General features: G+C 38.1%; 1 protein-coding gene and 1 long non-coding RNA gene across 4 annotated transcripts in view; one reads left to right on the top strand and one right to left on the bottom strand.

The window, feature by feature from the left end:
* LOC143747209 (uncharacterized) overlaps positions 1–22,387 on the top strand; it is a 480,968-nt gene that overhangs the window by 212,691 nt on the left and 245,890 nt on the right. The window lies entirely within an intron of this gene.
* The window catches only part of luzp1 (leucine zipper protein 1), a 52,606-nt gene that overhangs the window by 6,396 nt on the left and 23,823 nt on the right, over positions 1–22,387 (bottom strand). For 2 of the 3 annotated variants that reach the window (XM_077239767.1, XM_077239768.1), the window contains one exon: positions 5,986–9,156. In XM_077239767.1, the coding sequence (XP_077095882.1) occupies positions 5,986–8,934 (2,949 nt within the window). In that variant the 5' untranslated portion in view covers positions 8,935–9,156. Of the gene's footprint in view, positions 1–5,985; positions 9,157–20,345; positions 20,863–22,387 lie in introns of those variants that run through there. The other variant, XM_077239769.1, reaches the window with a different exon arrangement.

The following is a 22,387-nucleotide window of genomic DNA, read 5'->3' as shown; positions in this document are numbered from 1 at the left end:
TTATGAGAATAGTAGTGATTGTGCTGAAAAGGCAAACGTTTTTTTTATTTACAAAAAAAAAAAGTGTCTAAAACAGGTCAAGCATTTATGTACTCAGTACCAAGAGTAGAACATGAGGCCTGTTACAAGACATTCTGGAAAGGTTTTAATAAAAGCTAATTCAATAAATTCCACTATTTTATTACGAGTGTTTTTCATGTGATTCAAGTATGCTTTATGTAAGTCTGTAGTTATGCAAGTTGAGTTAAACTACTGCGTTTCCTTAAAAACTTTATTTTTTTAAAACTAAAATGATTAGTTAGTAGTTATTTTATCAAGATATACAATAATTGGTTAAATTAAAAATACAATAAAAAGTACCAAAAAGGTAATATGGGATTTACAAGATACTTAAAGGGGAACAGCACAGAATCTGCATTGATCAAGGTCACTAATGATATATTAATATCGTTGGACTCAGGATCACATGTTGTTCTAGTTTTATTTGATCTAAGCGCTGCCTTCAATATGATTGACCATGAGATTCTTCTCAACCGTCTGGAGTGTCGGGTCGGTGTCCAGGGTACAGCCCTTTTGTGGTTTGCTTCATATTTAAAAGACAGGACAGTTGCTGTGAATCATGGAGACTTTTCTTCCACATTGGCCCCTTTAGTTTGTGGTGTTCCTCAGGGGTCGATTTTGGGACCGTAACTGTTCTCTCAGTATATTCGTCCTCTAAGCACTATTTTTCGGAAGTATAGTTTTGCGTACCATTGTTACGCCGACAATCTCCAGTTTTATTTTCCTGTGAGCTAAGATAAAACTGATTCGCTGGACAAAGTACAGGAGTAAAACTGAGGTTTTGACTGTAGGTTCTCCCATCTCACCTACCTTTCCTGATCATTTAGGTTCCTTGTCCTTAAAGATTGAAGATCAAGTAAAGAGTTTAGGGGTAATTATGGACTCCTCACTAAATTTTAATAAACAGATTAGTGCCGTTGTTAAAGGTAGCTTTTTATTTAACCTGATATCAATTGCTAAAGTAAAGCATTTTCTATCCAGTAAGGATTTGTAAATTGTGGTTTAATCTTTTATCCTATCAAAGATTGACTATTGTAATTCTTTATATATATATTGGTCTCCCATTGACTATGCTAGTCCGCCTACAGCAGTGCTTCTCAAATAGTGGGGCGCGCCCCCCTGGGGGGGCTCGGAGCGATGCCAGGGGGGGCGCGTGTGACCCCGGGGAACATGCTTTTTTTGCCGCAGGGAGTAGGTTTTTTTGCGCCGAAAAAGAGCACAGCACAGAGCAGGAGATATGAAGTGCATATAACAAACCCTTAAGAGACACCATTGAAAATATTTAACAGGGATGAAAAGAAAGTCGGAGAGAGACGGAGATAATGAGACAAACGTAAGTCTCCCGAAAGCCAAGACGTGGAAATATGACAGCGTATGTAGCGCTTGGCTTCACTGTGACCACAGTCGGAGACGAGGAAAGACCCCTAAAAATGTTCACAGCGGACAGCATGAAGCCAAATAAATCAAGGCGTCACATATTAGACATTACACCCTAATCACGCTGATAAGCCGATTGAGTTTTTTCAGTGAAAATGAGAGTTGAGAGTTGCAGTATCATACTTCAAACCCCGCTTCGAAAAGCTGTGCACTGCAAAACGTGCTCATTGTAGCTATTAATCCTGACTTCCTCATTTTGATAAAAAAAGAGCACAAATTGGTTTATTCATTTTTGTTTTATAGGTCAAAGTGTTTTATATATTGTGCTCCTGAGTTAATGTTGGTGATCAATTTGAATCTATTATTATTTATTGATTATATTTAATTTAATTTTTCAGTACCAAATGGTCAAAACATGTTTACAGTTTAAATAAGGATTGACATTTTTTTTAATTTCAGGCAAACTGATGCACTTTAAATCTTTTCTGTTACAGACTAAAAACAATGTTAATAAAGTTATTCTTTGTTGTAAGTTGATCTATATTTCTTTATTTGTTTTTGTTGTAAGTTGATCTATATTTCTTTATTTTTTTGTTTTCTTTAATGTTAATAAGGATGTTATGCAGAGGTGTACTTATAACAATTTTATAGACAAATGATACTATTTACAGTCGCGGCGTAGAGTTGGGGGGCGCAAAATGTTTACTTCTTCCTGGGGGGGGCGTAACAGAAAATAATTGAGAAGCACTGGCCTACAGTAAGTGCAAAAGGCAGCAGCAAGGCTTTGAGAGACCATATTTGACTTCCTGTTAAATTCAGGATTGATTTTAAAAGCTCTCCTGTTTGTCTACAAGGCCCTATCAGGCCTTGCCCCCAGTACATCAGTGATCTTATTATTCCCTACTCACCTCAGGTTCTCAGGTCCTCAGATCAACAGCTTTTAAAGGTCCCTCGTTGTCATTTAAAATCAAAAGGAGATCGTGCTTTTTCCTTTGTAGGTCCCAAACCCAAACTTAAAAAAAATATTTATTTTCTTAAGCTTTTTAATAAGTTATGTTCGTTTTATTGTATTATTTTAATGTCATCATTTTTGTAAAGCACTTTGGGGCAACGTCTGTTTGAAAATGTGCTATATAAATAAAGTTGCTTGCTTGCTTGAAAGAATACCTTGATTCACATTATCATTTCAATACCATGGCATACTGTATATTAAAGTACTATGGTATTACCTTCTAAAACTTAATCTATGGTATTGCCACATTACATTACTTGTAATCTTGTAAGGTTATGCATTTTTAGGAACACTACAAATTAATAAAATTAATAAATTATTTTAGTGCTAATGCACTTTTTTTTCCTTTACTTATTTGGAAGTGTCACCTGATTAAGAGACATTTAACAAGATAAAACCACACCCAAAGTGAAGTACATAAAAGGGATCACAAATTCAGCCCTCAAATTTACAATGTGACTTTTTCCAGACAAGCTTTTAAAAGATTTTAAATCACACAACACAGGTGCCATTAAGCAAAGTGCTATTATATCTGTACAGCAAAGTAGTCACTTTCAGTACTCTACATTAGTAAGCAGCTAATGATTGCCTGCATAAGCATTATTTTCCCATTCCCTATTTAACTTCTAGATTTTTTTTTAATAAAAGATAATAATACAGAATGAACCTGTGATCAAAATTCCTCCATACATCACTCCAGATTTGTGTAATTTTCTAAGCACGGATGAAAAGTAATTCCAGCTCTAAACATAACATGACATCTGGCTGAACGGGATTACTTTACTTTATACAGCTCTCCTCGCAGCAGGAGTATTAATGACATCAGCACATATATTTGACTCACATAGGCTTTGTGTCAGAGACATGAAACAGATGACCTTGATCTTCGAAGACAGTCCTGGACATGTGCCTTCATTAATTATGGAGGAGATAAAACCTCTGCCTCTGTCAGCACAACGACACCGCATCATTGATGGACGGATTGAATCTCCTCAAATCACTGTGGTATTGATCTTGTATAAGACACAGTCTGGAAATCTGTCTGAAGGTTTAAATAAAGACACCCATGGTCAAGCTATTCCACCGTAGAGTACACAGAGATAAAAACGAATGATGCTATATGATACGGGTCCTGAGAAATAAATAAAAATAAAGGAATCAACAATTCAATACGACATCCATAGTTGTGATGGCAATTTTCTTCCGTTTCATTTACTCATTTTACAATTTAACTCGTAATAATCTACAAGCAACTGAAAAGCAGACCAAATTCTAAGTTTAAAGGATTTCTTCATTTAAGCATTGATCATGTTGTATGTTGTTTGTGTGTGTCACAATCATTGTGATAACCCTCCCTGAGTGAGGTATTTATTGAGAAGATAGTCTAAATTCAGGGGGGGAAAAGAAATCACATGTGTTGCAGATAAAGCTGAATGCATGCCTGACCATGGTTGATTAGAGAAATCCTTCCTAATGGACTCCAGATTGAGTGGGAATGGATGAAGTTTGCTTTCCAGCAGTTGTTGAAGCCTGGTTAGACTGAGAATATGTGGGTGCTTCTTCAAATAAGGGCATTCATTTATTTTATGTACTGTAAATATTTTATTGTTTTAGCCACATCTCAAACCTAGACTTTCAATATACTAAAACTACGATAATTCATAAAAAATATGTTACATTTTTTAAATAATAATTACCTAAACAAGTGAAACAAGCATAAATAATTTCAATATTTTTATGTAAAAAACTGCAAAGCTTTACACAAATTATGGCTAAATCAGTTGTCATTCCTAAAAAACAAAAAACAAGATTTGTCAAATTATGAAAAAAGTTTGAAAATATTATTCAGTTGTATATTTAGAATACATAAAAATTCTAGCTATGAAATTAGACTATTTTACTTTAAAAATGTAAAAATTTTAATTTCCATCGCTACTATGGTGGGAATAACACTGTGGTGGAAATGTTCATGAAATTGAGTCATTCAGAAAGAGGACTGAAATTACAGAATTCTTCAGTAAAGAATGTGTATAGAAAAATAAACTACTAGGAGTGTGTTTAAGGCCAAAAATGCTCCATACATCCATACATATCTTTACATACATCTCTCTACATTTTCTTTTTTCCCCATTTAAATTTCTTGGTAAAGAAGATTTAAAGGTTTATGGTACAAATCACATTCACTTCTACGGATGGAAAGATGCTTTAAAGATAAAAAGATAACAGATTAATGTTGGAGAATCCCCAACAGAGAAAAATAAGAGTGAAAGTGATCACAATAGCAGTATATTAACTTACAGTTGCAATACAGCATGAATAACCATCTGTAGTACAAAGAAAACTAACCTTGGGTGATAGAGAGAAGGGAGTAAGATAAATGTTCTGACCTCTGCATATGCAAGTGCTAGAATTCACATGTGCATAAATCTTTCAGCTTTCTCAGATAAATGATTAGACATTTGCCATCCATCAGAACAATAGACAAAGAAAACAAACATGGCATGAAATAGAACGTGAGAAACCAGAAAGAGAGGGAAAATAAAAAAGGGGCAGTTTTTGAAGTCGTGTGCCAGGAGGGGGCCATCTCACTGATTTAATTAGATCTTTGTGGGTAAATTTGAAGGCTGGGCTGTTTGAGATGTTTAATGAGAGGATGATGTTAATTGGTGCTCTGAAAGGGGGCAGCTCTATTCTCTTACTTGTATTCTCAGTAAGTGAAAAAGAGTGAAAGCTGGTGAAAAGGGTCATCTTTCCCTGTCTTGTTTTGACTGCTGGGGTGATGCCAGACTCAAATTGGTTTGGCAGTTTTTGTCTCAACAGCTAGTTGACCTGACTAACAGCTTTTCTAAAAACAAAGGTATGATCTCTGACCTGTGTGTCATTAGCTTTTAACACCCTTCACACATGTACTGTATCAATATCTAATACTACACTCATGTTACTAGTAAAAAACAGCTTTATTTATACATGTATTAAAAAACATGTAGTGTACTACGTCATATTCATATCAAGAAAACAGAAGAGAGAGATACCTCAGGGGCCTATTTTTCTCTTTCAGCAGATGGAGAATAATCTAAAAATATTTCATGCTTACAAAATATCTGTAAACTTCACCTTCTTCCAGATGCAGAGGATTACAAGAAAGACTTCTAAATCAAACAAAACTTTTAGAAACAAATGTGTTAAATTCCATGGCTAAGAAATATTAATCAAGATGGTGGCACGGTGGCACCAAATATGTGCACAGACTTAAAGGCTCTACTGAGATCATTAACCGGTGGTGGGACAACAAGTACACAGAACTTAAAGGACAAAACAAACTACAAATAGAACAAACATACAAGATTGGATCTGAATGACCAGATATTTTGCATAAGCATATTTTATGCTCCCGTTTATCTTTATCTTAAGATTTCACTGATCTCACGGTGCTCACAGTGAAAAACAACCATTGGTGGACTGAACAAATCGCTTAAAGTACACTTCTGGAATCTACATTATTAGTTATAGCCGAAAGATAAAAAGTCAGTACTCACCATGGGTTGTTTACGGCCTCTTGGTTGAAGTTGCTGGGCACTGACAGGCTCATGTGCAATAGCCCTCTCTGGTGAAGGAGTCTTCTTAGTCTTTCGTCCTTGTTCAGGGATAGACGCCGCTGCATTGTTGATCCTACGCATGTATACCTCGGCTGGGCTTGGTTTACCTCCAAAGTTAGCAACAGTGCTAGTGTTTGATGGAGTGTCCAACACTGTAGTTGCCCTATATGCTCTCCAGGTGGTTGCAGCCTCGCCCTCATCCTCTGAGCCATCTTGCCTTATTGCTCGAGCAGATTCATCCACAGAAGCTGCCCCACGGCTCCTCCAAGTGCTCCTGACAGTGATGTTTCTCATTTCTGGCAAACTGTCTTCATATGAGTGGTGGTTTTGACGGTGGCTTCTCCAGCTAGTCACAGTGGTGCTGCTACTGCTGCTCTCAAACCCAGACTCAATGTCATTATTAAAGTATGAAGCATCTGAAGACTGGAGGCTGAAGCTGCTTTGAGACAGGAGGGCTGCCTCCACGGGAGCGGTCTCAAGGTAACTGTGAGGTTCAGAGAGGTCTGCATCAGTCTCACTTTGACACAGAGTGATCTCACTCTTAGGGATGGATATTTCGTAAGGTATAGAGATGCTACCCCTATGCTCACTGCTGGGGCCGATGACAATATTACTAGTGGAAGTGTGCCTTTCCTTGGAAGGGGGCTCGCTTGACAAACTACTGCTCCGACTGCTTGTTCGAGAGGAGCTGGGATCATTGGGATAGAAGGTGATACTGCTGGTCATCTTGCTAGTCAATACTGGCTTAGTGGAGATCTTGGGCTTTCCACTGGTAGTCAAAGGCTCAGTGATTCCCCCTGACATCACTTCCTTCCTGTCAATCTCAACAATGGCTTGCTTGATAACAGCTTTTGACCGGAGGGCTTCACGAGGGCTGCATACCCTGCGGATCTCAATACCTGAAGTAGTATGCATAGTCTCTTGGGTATCCCCTTCTACCGTAAGAGGCCTGTGTTGCTCCTCACTAAAGGGGCCCTTTGAGGAACCATCAGAGTAAGATTCTTGCAGTCGTGAGTATCTGGTGTACTTTGATGATGTTCTTCCACTTGTACTTGACATCAGGGGGTCACTTTGCTCACCTGCAGATCGCCTGGAGCCAGTGGATTCTGTTTCAGAGGCTGAGGAGTGACCTTCAGAACCATGATCACTCAGAACAGATGCTGATACTTGAGACTTGTAAGCAGTATAGGATCCGTTTGCCTTGGACAGACTCAACATTGCAGAAGGATCCTGATCTAAACTCTCAGGTTCATTTAGTCCTTTCTCAGATGAAGCAATGATAGCAGCCCTGGCTGATATTAAGACTGCCGCATCAGAAGTGTTGGAGTCATTATCACTTCCAGGGTACCTGGACAACTTTTCCGCTTGATTCCTCTTGCATTCACTGTCATTTTGCTTGACCGATGGCTTCCAAGGCTTTTGGTCATTAGCAGCTGGAGGATAGCGACTAAGGACTGACATTTTCTTGCTTTCACTGAGAGCACTTGATGAGCCACTTCCACATTTTTTTTCTTTCTTGCCATCTTTTGTCTCATTGTCAGAAACAGCACTGGAAGCACCAGTCTTCAAACCTTTCCTGACATGTGCTGGACTAAGAGTCCTTCGTACAGTCTTTGGGGAGCATTCTGTGGAGTGACAAAGGTCTTTGTTCCTCAGTTTAGTTTCTCGCCTCTGCTGAGGAGATGCCTCTCTGCTTTTGTACTTGGAGATGACTGGTTCGGAACCAGCAGGACTCCTATTTAGGAATTTAGGTGTCTCGTGTCTGAAGCCTCCTCGTACATTGATCTCCTCATTTTCCGCCTTGCCATTCTCCAGGGCCTTTGTAATGCTGGTAATTGCAGAGTTTCCATTACTATTGCTGCAACCACTGAGCTGCTGTTTCATCTGCTCAACCTGGTCATGGAGAGCTTGACTACGGTTCCTCTCATGCTGGTACTTATCTATCAGTTCAGCATTCTTGGATTCCACGTTCTTTAAGTCCTCCTCCACTAACTCCATCTGCTTCAAACGATTTTTCAATCTTTCCACTTCCTGACTGAGGTCTTTTACCTTATTGTCTTCCTGTCCCTCAAAGCTATTTTTTTCATTCTCTGACTCATTTCTCAAATCTAGGTCATCTGAATGCTTTAAGTATTCAAAACTCTTCTTCCTGGCCAGTTTGCATGTAAGGCCTGTTGAGAACTCATCCTCAATTCGAAGATCTCTAGAATCAATTCGGCTGTGGTCTGCTGTGCCAAGTTTGTTTTTCTGACGTTCAAGCTTCTCTGTCAGCTTGAGTATGATTTTCTCATCCTCTCTCTGCCTTTCCAGAAGTCGTTTGCGTTCATTCACAAATGTCTGAGTGAGACTCTTTAGTTTCTCCATCTCTGCTGTAAGGGATTTTTCTGCCCTGTCCAGTCGAGCTTCAGAGGTATCCACTTCCTTTACACGTGCTTTCAAGGCATCAAGCTCTGCTGCAAGCTTTTTGGTCAGGTTTTTCTCCTCATTAAGACTAAGGCACAACTGGGTACAGTCCGACTTGCTTTTACCAAAAGCCTCTTCAAGCTTCTCAAGTTCAGACATTCTGTGCTGAAGACGCTCAATCTCCACTTTAAGATCCTTGGTAAGTTTCTCCTCCTGATCTAGTTTCTCCCTAACGTCACGACAAAGATCCTCTGCTTTTCTGACCTCTTCATCTTTGCCTTCAATTTTGAGCAATCTCTTCCGCATTGTCTCCACATCGGCGAGCAGTGAGGAATTACTCCCCTCAGCCTGAATGATTTTGTCCTGAATGTCAAGAAGTTCATCTTCAGCTTTCTGTAGTTTTCCTCTGGCCTCTTCAAGCTCATCCAGACGTCGTCCTAAGCTCTGCAACTTGTGCCTCAGATGGCGATTTGTTGTGTCTGTCATTTTTTCTTTCTGATACTAATCTACTGTGAGGTCTTTATGATTGCTTGATAGAGGGGTACACATTTGTATGGATGTGTTTCCTAAGTGGCTCTAGGACTCTTAAGAAGAAATCGAAGAATCAAAGTTCAGGTCCCTTTTGCCTTTAGGGGGAAGTTTTGGATATTATTTTTTATTTCCGCCTTGTCTCCACTATCCCTAGTGATCCAAGTGAGTTTTGATCACCTGCAAGACAAAAAGAAACACAAAGCATGAGTGCCTAATAATTAAAGATAAAGATAGATTAATCACAAAAAATAATGAGAAATATATGTAATTCCCCAAATTGTGTTTGCTTATTGTCCTAATCTAATCCAATCATTCAATTAATTAGAAATCTGTAAAGGAAGACCTTGAAAAGGGGAAAAGGATGGCAAAGGACAAAGGAACATCCACTTTTTTGTTTGCCCTCATCCAACCTATGATCATTTCAGCATTGATTTTTGCTGCACTTTTGCTGACAGCAGCACAACTCACTGACATTGGCCTCTGTCCATGTGCCCGTCTCTATGGTAACATTCATAGTGACAGCCACGATTAATTACATCCTCAGGATCACATCTTGAACAAGATTTAGAACATTTTACGAGCCAAGACAGTTCTGGCCACAGCAAAGCACACTATAAGTAGTCTACAAGCAGTGCCTCCCCAAATAAAAAATAAAAATGTGATGCTATGAGCTAGTGCTGTAGCGGCGCTTCGACGTCAAAATTACGTCGACGCCATATTTTTGGGTCGACACTTCTTTATTTATTTTTTGCGCCGTTTCCGGAGGTACAGCTCACCACCACACGTGGGAGCCTGAAACATTGCAGAATGGAGGACGAAGACAACTAGAAGTGAATGAGCTTTCCATTAAATTAATCACACACAGTAAACAAACCCTTAACAAAAAAAAAAACTTTGCAATTTAGACGCGCAAACTGGGTGCCGGTGCGGTGAGACGTACATGCTCGGGCAGATTCGGCTTGAAGTCGTTTATCTTCGGTTGCGGCGCCGCATGCGCTGTAACAAAAGAAGCCGTGCACACAGCCAAGCGAAATGGGGTCTTGCGCACCCAACGCATCATTTTTGCCGCGCACACCTTTGCGCTCGTGCGGACGCGTCGAGTTTAAACAAGGCTATACTCCGTGTCAGCGTGCGCTCTGATCGGTAGCTATACGTTCACACCGCCGCCGACTTGAGCTTCCAAAGCTACTGGAAGTCATTCATTTTCAATGGAAGCTGGCTTCTCTCAGTTGCAAGGAGTGTCAAATCCATCGGCAAGGCGTTTTGAGCGTCAATCAGAAAGTTGAAAGTAGCTCAACTTTATGGTAATGAGCTATGATGCGGTTCAGCGGCAAAAGCCAGCAACCAATCGGAATATAGAAGTCCTTCGCCCTGGCTGATTCCAGAGAAACATACCATGTAAACTTTCGTTCCTACCAAAACATTAGTTCCGAGAAAATGGAGGAGAAGCTAATCATCACCATTGCTGGGTTTCCTATCATTTATGATATCACCATATCACGTTGTTTGCATATAGATAACGCCCTGGAGGGTGTCATGAACCCAAAGTCCGACGTCTTCTCCGCAAATACAATACAGCAGCACAAAACACAACAACTTCGCGATTATCCATGATCCAGTGATACACGTTTGAGAATTAGCGCAACTTTTATTTGAAATATTTACGAACGTTAGTTTCCAGCGGGAATTCATTTCAAGCAAATAATTTGCTCACGGTAACACCGATTTGATCAATTGCACTAATACAAATAATAATGCAAATGCAAATAATAATAATAATAATAATAATAATAATATCTAATTATTATTTTTCCCCCCCGATCAAATGTGACCAAAACGGTTATAAAAATGCTGTCATTATAAAAGGTTTTTTCAATATATTGCTTGTTATTTCTGTTTATTACATTTAATGTTGTGACACTTCTCTTTTCCCTGCTACGTCAGAGCGGCCAAAGCGTCAACAAGCTTCCCCGTACTTTTTGACAAGCGTCCTTGGCAGGGCGGCCAGAGCTTCTTTGTCGCTCAAGTCGGCGGCGGTGTGAACGTACAGTAAAGGGGCACAGACCTCTCATCGAATCATCTCCAGCAGTAGCAGCCTCAGAAGCACCACTAACTCCGCCTACGTTTCCCTCGTAAGCTGATATTAGTATTTAAACATTCTCTATGATAAAAAAATGTTTGTAAAAAAATATTTTAATAACATGTTTTTGGCAGTTCTAATGACGGTGTTCAAATACATAACATCAGTCTAATGTTATCCAGCTTATAGTATCATGATTCAGTACACTAGTTAGTATTTATTTTGATATACATTATGGATTTTTATTAATCAAGCAGCAGAAAAATAATCTTTATATTAATTGTCCAATTAGTCTTTAGATTAGCCGACTAATCGATAAAATAATCGCCCAACTAATCGTTTAGTTAATAATCGTTTACCCCAGCCCTACTATGAGCCACTGTCTCTCACTAATTTACAGCTTATAATTTTGATCTACCCATCAAAATCTCATGATGACTCAAAATTACTCTTATTAAGACAAATGCAGAATGTCTTGATAGCTGTCAGTTGTTTTGATAAAACCCCAAACCTTTTTAAATATTCCATTAAATACAAATGAAAACCCACATAGTAACAGCAGGTCCAGAGGTAATAGAGCATTTTATACAACTTAATCTAAAGTGCATTTCAATATGACCGTTCAACTGGTAGACACACCAACATGGAGACGGGCTCAAATGAATGAGATGCTGTGTGTGGATTGTAGGAATTCTGTTATAATACTTTCATAATCCCATAATTTTATGGTGTGAGAGGCAGGCAGCGGTACTTCAGGATTGAGAAAGGAAACAAGTCATCCAGTAAATATACCAGCCAAGCTGGATGGAGATCCAGAACATCTAAGGCAGATTTCCATGACATGATAGTGACATTCATAATAACTTTAGTAAGATCCTTCAGTGAAGGGGCTTCTAAGGTCAGGTTTAAGTACACAATGTTTCACATTTATGTCTATCGACCAAGGATAACGATTCAACGATATTATCCAAACAAACTTGCACAGAATGGATCTACAACATAGGTCTCATGGTCTGATTTCAGACTGCCCCTTCAAGTGTTAAATCCTTCTAGGCTGCAAATAATTTGCAATATTTGCAATTTTCTGCAATAGTATCATGTATGTCTTTTAAGCAGTGTTATACAGAAGCATATTATATATTTTTTCTACATGACCTAAAAACACATTTGTAGATATGCAACTGTAACCTGTGTGTTTGAATCACTCAAATAAGTTTGGTTAGCTATGCTTGAAAATTGTTCTCATTATTAATCAATCAAGCCGTCTAAACAGGGAGTCCCGCATTGCAGTGATGGTTAACTCTAATATGCATCCATAGTATGGGTTAAGTTTATGACTTAACCTTTGGATTATGATCCCATTTCTAACTATGTAATTAATGACACTGAGATAATTATAGGGGAGAATGAAAGTGTGACTGAGAGGCAGTTTTCACAGAAACCCATGATGCTAAGGATCTAAAAGATGCACAAGATGCACATTTTGAAAATACAGAACATTTTTCAAAAATACAGAAAATTAATGAGTGTGTGAAACTGAGTGTGGGGACAAGCAAACATGCGTCAAGAAAATGACACCGTCCTTTCACATTTGGAAATCTAAAGTTGGGTAATAAGACACTCACTACCCCTTGCAACCGAACACACAGGATTTTACCAAATCGAACAATCATGAAGAAAATCATATGGGAAAGAACTTTATAGAGGGTCAATAACTGGGCTCAATTTTTTCTATGCTGTGAATTTTGGTTTCTGGTTAAGTTTGCCTTACACCAGAGAGTGAGGAACAAACTAGGAGCACAACATTTTGTCTCATCATGCAATGTCTTTAGGGGCTCAAGCAAGAATACATGAGAAGACATTTTGCATGACAAGTACAATTTCATCTGAACAAAGGAAAGTAAAACTCAATTTCTCTTAAGACAACTATAGTGGTGAGAAAGAAATGAATCAGACCCATAAGGAAAGACATAACAGAAACTGATGGCACGGTAAAATATCTGAAAACAAAGAAAATACTTTTTCCCCCTTGCTTCTTAGCCTCTAGTCTCTCACAAACTCTCTTTCTTAAGAGCACCACACATGCAATCATGCACCATATCATTAGTCCAAGCCACGCTAAGCAATCCGTCGGCCTCACGAACATTCTCTTCCCCCGGAGGAAAAAGACTTTCCCCTGCACTTGACATCAGTTTGGTTGGGCAGCCTGAAGCTTTTTATTCTTTATAAACATCCCTTAATAATCCCTCAACCCCAGAAAATATGCCAATCACAACCACCCGAGAGACAGAGGGAGTTCACGTTTTACGAACATGGCATCCAGATGAAAAACGATTTGATCACTGCAAGGTGAGGTTTAAAGTCACACTATCCCAACTGAGACAAATACAAGAGAAAAATAAATAATCATTGTAAAGAAAAATAATTATATTTCGACAAGGAGTAAAATCTTTTGCAGCTAAAAATGAATAATTAATTGTATGTATATAAATTGCAGCAGTCTGTTTCTGTAGGTCTGCAGAAACAAAACACACAGAATAGTAAAATTATTTCTATAGTAATGTGAATCTTTCCATTATGCTAAGTATCTGAAAGGAGACGGATCACGTGTGGTCCAATGTCTTCCTTTTTATGCCAGTCATTGCATATCATCATCGCTCATCATAGCATAACATCATCGCTCATCATACAATTCAACTTTTAACACCAAACACCTGAAATTACTAATTCACAAGAAAAATGAATCATAAACAACGACTCCCGGTTGCTTTGTTGCTGCACATCAGTGTTATGTGTAAACATTCATTTGTACCTAATTCTGTACTGACTGAATGATAAGGTTAAAAGACATGCCGAGAAAGCACACTGAATTAAAAAGTGAAAGCGAGGGAAGAGAGAGAAAGAGATGATGAGAGTGTGTGTTTGGCCTTCTCTGAACTCGTGCAGTTCTGGCAAAAACTGACAAGCCACAAAATAGTGGCAACCTGAAGCCTGAAGTTGCAATTTTTTAAATTTTTCCATGAAAGCAAAAACCAGCCTATAATGTTCAGTTTGTTGTTTCCTGTGCAGTCATGTCATTTTCTTCTCGCTCTCTTCACCGCGTTTGGAAAAATGGCAAAGTAAGGACAGGAAGTGTGATGTTTTAGTGGGGCTGTACGTCTGAATGGCCGAGCAGACAGCAGTTCTACAAAAAGACGCTGGTGAGAAAAGAACAGCCTAGTGTTTAAAATAAAGACATGCTGAATTCAGATTTGTTTGAACTTTCACAAGAGTTAAATATTAAAAAAATAAAACAGGACTCCTTTAAGCACCCTCGGGCAAAAGGAAAACACAAATCAATATAAGCAAACAAACCCTTTAAAATATAAACTTAGTGAATATAAATATACAGTCAGCTCAAAAAGTATTTGGACATTTAAGACACACTTGAAAAATATCTTAATGTTATTGCTTTAGATAAAAATGAAGGCAAGGAAGTGGCATCTCCAAACAAGTGATGCTAGAGCTTTTCTCAGAACTAACTTGAGACATTTTTCTCTGAATGTCAGAATAACCACAAGTGTGGTTCATTACATTAACTTAACATATTAAAAGGTTTACTGAAATCTGAAAACCAAAAAGTTAAAAACATATCTTGAACAATATATCTGTTGTTTTATCATTTCAAATCCAAGCTACTACTTTAAGTTTTGCTTGAAAAATGTTGCTGTACTCTCCGTCTTTCTTTTGAAGACTACTTGGTTTTTACACTTTGTTATAAAAAGACATACATTGGTAGTGTCTTTATTTTTCATAAAATCTGCTAATGTAGACTGAAATTTGAAATTTCAGATCATAAATATAAATTTTTGTAGTGGCCCTACTCCTCTAATAATCTTTTATTGTCTTTCTTGTATCTTTCTCAACTCTTCTCTCAAGATTCCCTGCATCTGCAGGATCAACACCACAGACACACTGTCCTTTATCTCCTGGACAACAACGACAAATACGTTAAACAACAAACACTCAAATCGTAGTTATTTACCTTGGTATTTTGAGGTTTATACCTCTCTTGAGTTACAGCAGGCAAACATTTACATGTCAATTTTGGTTTAGTAAAGAGACAAATCCATCACGCAGGTCACTGACCCCAGCGGACACAAACAAAGCACAACTCCAGAAATGTTTTCAGCTCAATATACAAACAGGAAAGAATGGAGAGAGCAAGAGAGAGATCCACCACACATGTTTGTTATAAACGCAGGTACTTGAACAGAATTTATGCTGTTATTTGAGTTTCTGTGGAGATTTCGAGAGAGTCTAGCCTCGCTCCATAGCTGTGTGTATGTTTGCAATTGTGTTTTGATTATGTGTGCATTTCTGAGAATACCAGTTTAGGTCCCTATAAAGCAGGGATACAAAATTTCACTGGGTATCTCAAGCGCTGCATGCTGTGTCAGTATATTTAAAGATGTGAAGCTAAACTGCAAAGCATTTGTCCTCAGGGTCAGCAGATTGAACACAGCAGACACATTACTGAAAACTGTGCATAATTGCCATTTACAATCATCCAAAGGGCTACAAAACTCTGTGTGAGTCTGTATAACACGTTTCGGTGCCATATAACAGCTGTAAGAGAAGGTATGTCTGTTTGAAAAACATTATGACATCAGAGAGATATTAATTGTTTCTCATTATTAGTTTTGGCAGTGCAAACAGGAAAGGAACTGAATGAAACAATGTCTGTTATATCATTAACTATTGGTTCTCAACTGATAGGTCATGAGCAAAAAACGGGCCTGTTCTGGTAAGACTATGGACAGTGAGGAAAAATGCTAATAATTAAACGCAACTATCAGACATGAACAAAACTTCTGGAATTAAAAAAATCTCTCTCTCTCTCTCTAATTGAGCTTTATTGGCATGACTGTAAAATAGCACAATATTGACAATGCAATAGACATATACAAACATATACGTTTTAATATTATACATAAATACATCACAATAAGACAATACAGACAGTTTGTTTATGAGGCTCGCTTGTTGGAATTGAGTTAAAATCTTTGATATGTGTGTGAAATAAGTGTCTCTGATGTTTTTATACTTGCTGCACTCGGTGAGGAAGTCTAGCTCGGCCTCTACGACCCCATCAGTACAGTGTGAACAGTCTGAGCTCTGTCTCTGGCTCTCTCTCACTCTCTCTCTCTCTCTCTCTGTCTGTCTCAGTGCAGCTTGACCCCATCAGTGCAGTGTGAACACAGTCTGAGCTCTCTCTCTCTCTCTCAGTGCAGCTCGACCCAATCAGTGCAGTGTGAACACAGTCTGAGCTCTGTGTCTCTCTCTCTCTCTCTCTCTGTGTCTCAGTGCAGCTTGACCCCATCAGTGCAGTGTGAACACAGTCTGAGCTCTCTCTCTCTCTCTCTCTCTCTCTCTCTCTCTCTCTCTCTCTCTCTCTCTCTCTCTCTCTCTCTCTCTCTCTCTCTCTCTCTCTCTCTCTCTCTCTCTCTCTCTCTCTCTCTCTCTCTCTCTCTCTCTCTCTCTCTCTCTCTCTGTGCAGCTCGACCCCATCAGTGCAGTGTGAACACAGTCTGAGCTATCTGGCTCTCTCTCTCTCTCTCAGTGCAGCTCGACCCCATCAGTGCAGTGTGAACACAGTCTGAGCTATCTGGCTCTCTCTCTCTCTCTCTGTGCAGCTCGACCCCATCAGTGCAGTGTGAACACAGTCTGATCTCTCGATCTCTCTCTCTAGCTCTGCTTGTGTCGGCCCGTCTCCACACACAGACTGTGGTCACTAATGCGATACCTTGTCAGGAGCTTTCTCTGACCATAATTACTAATATTGGTCAGGTATGGTGCCAATTTATAATCAGACTTTATTTTGTGGAAGTATTCTTCTTGGGTTATTTTCCCTATCTCTTTTACTTTTGAGTATCTGAACTGATTTGTTGAATTAAGTTGTTTTTCCACTAAATATTGCATGGGTTCACTCTCTGGGTGTCCTGCCCTGTATCTAAGAGCGCAGTGATAGTAACTCTCTGTCGGCATGTCTGATAGATGGAACCAGAACTTTACAGCTCTCTTCTGGATTTCACCAATTTATTGGATTAACGCCAATAAATCTCAAATATAAAATCTAGCTTATAAAGAAAAACCTGTCGAGAATCACTGTCATAAATCACTCACCTAGAAATTGAACAACTGTTATATAACACCATTATAATGCCTTTTTCACACACGCTTTATACCACTTTCTGTTTTTTCAAACTACTTGAATGAGTGAATAAATGTTAAGGTACAGTGATGATCAAATCATTCAATGAAATAGAAATGTGAAGATTTCTTTGTGCTTAGCAAACAAGTGTAACAATGACGTAAGATTTAAAGGTGAGGCTGTGATCAAGCGGGACTGTTAAGGACAGGAATTCTCTAAGCTGATCTTATCATTAAAGTCACAAACAAATCGAACTAATTTTAAGAGACCGTACTCTGCTGTTCAAAAGTTTGTTGTCTAAAATAAAAAAAAATAAAAAACTTTTATTTAGCAAATATACACAAAATTGAGCAAAGGTGTCAGTAAAGAGTTACAAACAAATTATATCTCACATGCTGATCTTTTGAACACACTTTTTTCCCCACAACTATATATTTTAGCACGGAACCGTTTTCAATATTGATAATAATTGAGCAGCAAATCAGCACATTAGAATGATTTCTGATCATCATGTGACACTAAAGACTGGAGTAATGGCTGCTGAACATTCAGTATTGCCATCTCTGGAATAAATTATATTTTAAAATATATTAAAAATAGAAAACATTTCATTTCGATTGTAATACTATTTCACAATGTTACTGTTTTAAAATAAATGCAGCCTTGGCAAGTATAAAACTTTCACAATCTTAAAAAAACAATCCTCAAACTTTGAAACAGTTGTCTATATTCAACGTGAATTCGTGACCACTTCACAGTTCCTGGTCTCAATCTGGATGACACAGAAATCAAGCATCTGCTCAGTTTAGGTGACCTGCTTTTGCAGCTTTGGGATTACAGCACAGCAGGAAATACTAAAGAAGAACTACCTAACTACAGTTATAAAAGACCTAGATCTCACCGATGTAGTAATCTAGAATCCACAAGATCCACTAACATTTATGACTAAAATACCTTCTGACAGTTTACACTGCCACAAATATCATGGCAAACCACCAGGACAAAGTACAGACCAAAGAAAACCTAGCAATAAAAGTGCCACAAAATATGGCATAATAGTTTAATGCCACACATACAAGCACATGGAAAGTACGAGATCATTTTGAATAAGGGACAAGAACATGTCATGCCAACAATGCCAAACAAAACAATCCTGAGACCGTTCAGTATTCCTGAGTCAAAGATCAAAGGTTATTGTCCACAGAGAGATTTCTATAGACTGCTGATGATGGTGGTGATGTGTTTTTTTATTATCTTGTTTATGTGTCTACATCACTAATAACTGACTCCTCTTTACTGATACACTCTGAAAGGATGCTTTTCATTCTCATTCTTTGACATCCGGATAACCAAAAGTTCATTACTAGTGTAAAATCTGTTACCATATTCACAATGTGTGAGAGTTTTGAGGAGGAAATGGTTTGTTAGTGTGTATACGGTCTCAGAGTCCACCTGAACCCTTTGTGAGTGACTTCCTTTAAACCCGGCGCCACTGTTCCTTCCCTATTCAGCGATGAACCTAAAGTACTGAGTTCAAGCTTTGGTGTGTCTCACTCTTTTATTCTTACAACACACATTTCAATTTCAGATGCAAAAATCAGTGAATAACTTTATTATCGTCAGCAATCACAACCTGCTGTGGAACAAACATTCACTCTGACTTAATGCCCATTACTTTAATTACAAGACAACAAGAAGAAATGAATCCATGAGTGTGAATTTACTTAGCAATACATTGGAGACAACTTTGTCTCCAGAAGTTCGAAAATTCAACAAAATTTCACAGCCTTATTCTGAAATATGGAGTCTGTAATGTTTTTGAGAGAAGTCTCTTATATTCATGAAGGGCTGTATTTTTTTGATAAAAAAACCCTGAAATATTGTGAAATATTCTTACAATTTAAAATGACTGTTTTCTATTTCAACATCTTAATATCTATTTTATTACTGTGATGACAAAGCTGAGTTTTCAGCCTCATTACTCCAGTGTTCAGGATCACATGATCCTTCAGAAATATGCTGTAAGAAACATTTCTTATACTTATCAATGTTAAAAACAGTTGTGCTGCTTAAGATTTTTGTAAAAACCGTGATACATTTTTTTCAGGATTCTTGGATTCTTCGGAAAAATAACAGCATTTATTTGATATAGAAATCACATTATAGATGGTTTTTTTTGGCCACTTACGATTCCAGCCACTAAATAAAAACAATAAATATAACAGACCCTACATTTTTGACCGGTAGTGTGTATCTATATTCAATATATAATTTAGAAATATTATATATTTGTAATATATTGTATTAAATTTTAAAATGCATTCATCATTAGCCTTTTATAAATGACTAAATATATGGTAAGTTCTCATTTAGATAGCCATGTATGTGCATCTCCCTCATAGATGAGTAAACTCTGTAAGATGCTGGCCAAAGTAAACAGAGGTCTGCCAGAGGAATACACACATACACACTCAGACCACAGACACTCAGTGCTGCTTTGTTGTAGTTCTTTCTCTCACTTGATACATAATATTTTAATTCAGTTTCCATATCTCTCTCACTGTCAGCAGGAATAAATATCCTAATAATATTATTATAGACCTGTAAGCAAGCACGAGAAAACTACACCATCATCATCAAGTAAAGATCAAGTACAGTACATAAAAACTTAATTTCTCATTATTTTAAGAACTTTTGACACTTGTTTGAGTGACTGAGAGTGACATCATTTGACCCAATGGTATTTCTGCTCATCGCTATACAACAGTATTTGACAAAGAATGCTATAAGTGACCAAACAGAATAGAGTATTCCAGGGAGCATTCTAAAAATAATTAGCCAAAGAGTATCATAACTGTTGACCAATGTGTCCATCTGGATAGGAACTAGAAGCCTAAAAGCAGATTATGGACATGATATGAGCAAACACAGCTTAGTGTGCCAACAACAAGAGAGCTGATTGGAACAAAAACCAACCTAATCAAGAACAACTACTACTAATCACATTCTGAATCCAGTTTTGAAATCTACACTAACTACACTAAGACACATTAACAGAAACTTTAGAGTGAAGTTAAAGCTCACGAAACCTACCAGAGCACAAACAACCATGAACTCAGAAGCACCACACGATATATCCAAAGCTTGTTTTGCCCTCTTTCTCTCATGCTGTACAGGAGCCCATTTCCTGAGAGTGATTAGAAGGGGGGAGCTCACGGTCCAGAGAATTTTCGCTCTTTGTTGTTGTTGTTTTGTCTGCGAGCAAAGGGAAGGAATGCCCGAATTAAACACGTGGAATTCGGGACGCCCAAGAAGTACAAGGTTCAAAAGATGGCACGAAAGACGGTATGTGTGTGCGTGAGAGAGAGCGAAGGAGCGAGAAAGAAAGTGTGCAAAAGAATTGAGGGGGGAGGGATGAGTGAGTTAATGGGTGATTTAAGAGAAGAAAAGAAAAACCTTGTAACATCTTTGGAATCCATTTTTTGTTGTCTACTGGCACAGTAGACTGGCAGCTGAATGCTTTGTATTTATGTTCGTATTTTCTGACAGGCAGGAATGTAAAATAAAACGCCTGAGTCCGACCTGAAGAACATGTTCTCTACTGTGTTATTACACACAAACACACACTCACTCTATGCAGCATGCAAAACACTCCCAACCACCTCCCAAGGAATTAACCTGAATGTGATTTCAAATGACAGGCCGCTTTCTCAACTGGATGAGCAATTACAGAAGACTGATGAAGGTGAAGAAAAACAAAACAAAAGCTTGGGTAAATGACATGACACTCATTTTTGTTGAATGGGGCATAAAGTAAAAAACGTTGGGGTAATACAACTGTCCTGATATCATAATGAAGAAAAAAACCAACTAATTTTTCGAAATTCTTTTAAATATTTTATTCATAGAATTTTTTTAGACATATTTCTTCGGAAAAAAAATAACCAGTGAAGAGGTTTTTGTTTAAAATATTAAGATTTGAAAAACCTTTGTCCACCAAATCAAAGTAATTTGATTAACTAACTGACATCAATAAGTCTCACAAATATCAGATAATTAGAGCTTTTTATGGTAAAGCAAGATTTAAATATCTCATGTGCTGAGATCTTTTTGCACAAGTGTCAGGCTTATAATCCATGTAAAGCGCCTGGCTGCAGAGGGGGAATGGATCAAACGAGCGAGAAAGAGAGATGCCAAGTGCAAATGTTAAATGTGAGATTTGCCTGCATCATGTCCTTATAAGGTCTGAAAAAAAGAGCCTTTTCCCTCTAAATCCATCTGGTTGGCATGACCTACAAACACAATACCAGAAGCCCAAAATGATAAAACAGCATCATATACACTGCATTTTCCAGAGCAAGAACAACAAAAGAAAAAAAAGGATGAATATATCAAAGTGGGTGGGCATTTTATATGCTTGACCTTTGGCACCATTTTCGGTCTTGACTTTGGGGTAGAAAACAGACGGAAAACAAACGAGCAGAAAAAAAACAATCGCTTGAATGTGTGGTATGTTTGTGCAGCTCTCTCCAAACTACCCTCAATAATTGGGTGGACACACACTTACACACCGAAAAAAACACACATACATTACTACAGCTACTATTCAGGAACAGGAATATGTAGAATACATTAAAAACGTTTTGCAATTCCACAACTAGTAACACTTTCCACACACAAGTGAACGGAATTCCTGGGAAGACAATTGCCTCATCCTGTGACGTTACTGGACATTTGGAAACTGTCTGGGAATTCTGATATCCATCAGGAATTGGGCAGCATCACTCTGGTAAAGAATTCCTGATTCTGTTTGTGTAGGACAAAGACTTTGTTCTGCAAAAGGCACTGATGCTGCAGCAGGAGGCCGTGTCTATATCCTATTATGGGTGGGAATGAGTCAGGTCAGAGTCATGTTGATATAGTTCCAGGCAGCACGGCTGACAGACTGACAGCTTTTGGGCCCGCGGGTAGAAACTGAAATAATAATCGTTAACTGACTGATTGCACAGTTTATGGAAGACTGATGACTGTTCTATTTGTCATATGATTAGTGTTTGACATGATGAGAAAGAGCGAGTATGTCTGTACAAAATACGACTAAAGTTTTGTAAGAATCGTACAAAAAAATCATTTCA

The sequence above is a fragment of the Siphateles boraxobius genome, unplaced genomic scaffold (assembly GCF_051911475.1).
Source record: "Siphateles boraxobius isolate OS27281-9 unplaced genomic scaffold, OSU_SipBor_1 22, whole genome shotgun sequence".
Lineage (NCBI taxonomy): Eukaryota > Metazoa > Chordata > Actinopteri > Cypriniformes > Leuciscidae > Siphateles > Siphateles boraxobius.
Note: the sequence above shows the minus strand (reverse complement) of the source record. Positions and strands in the feature narration are given on the sequence as shown.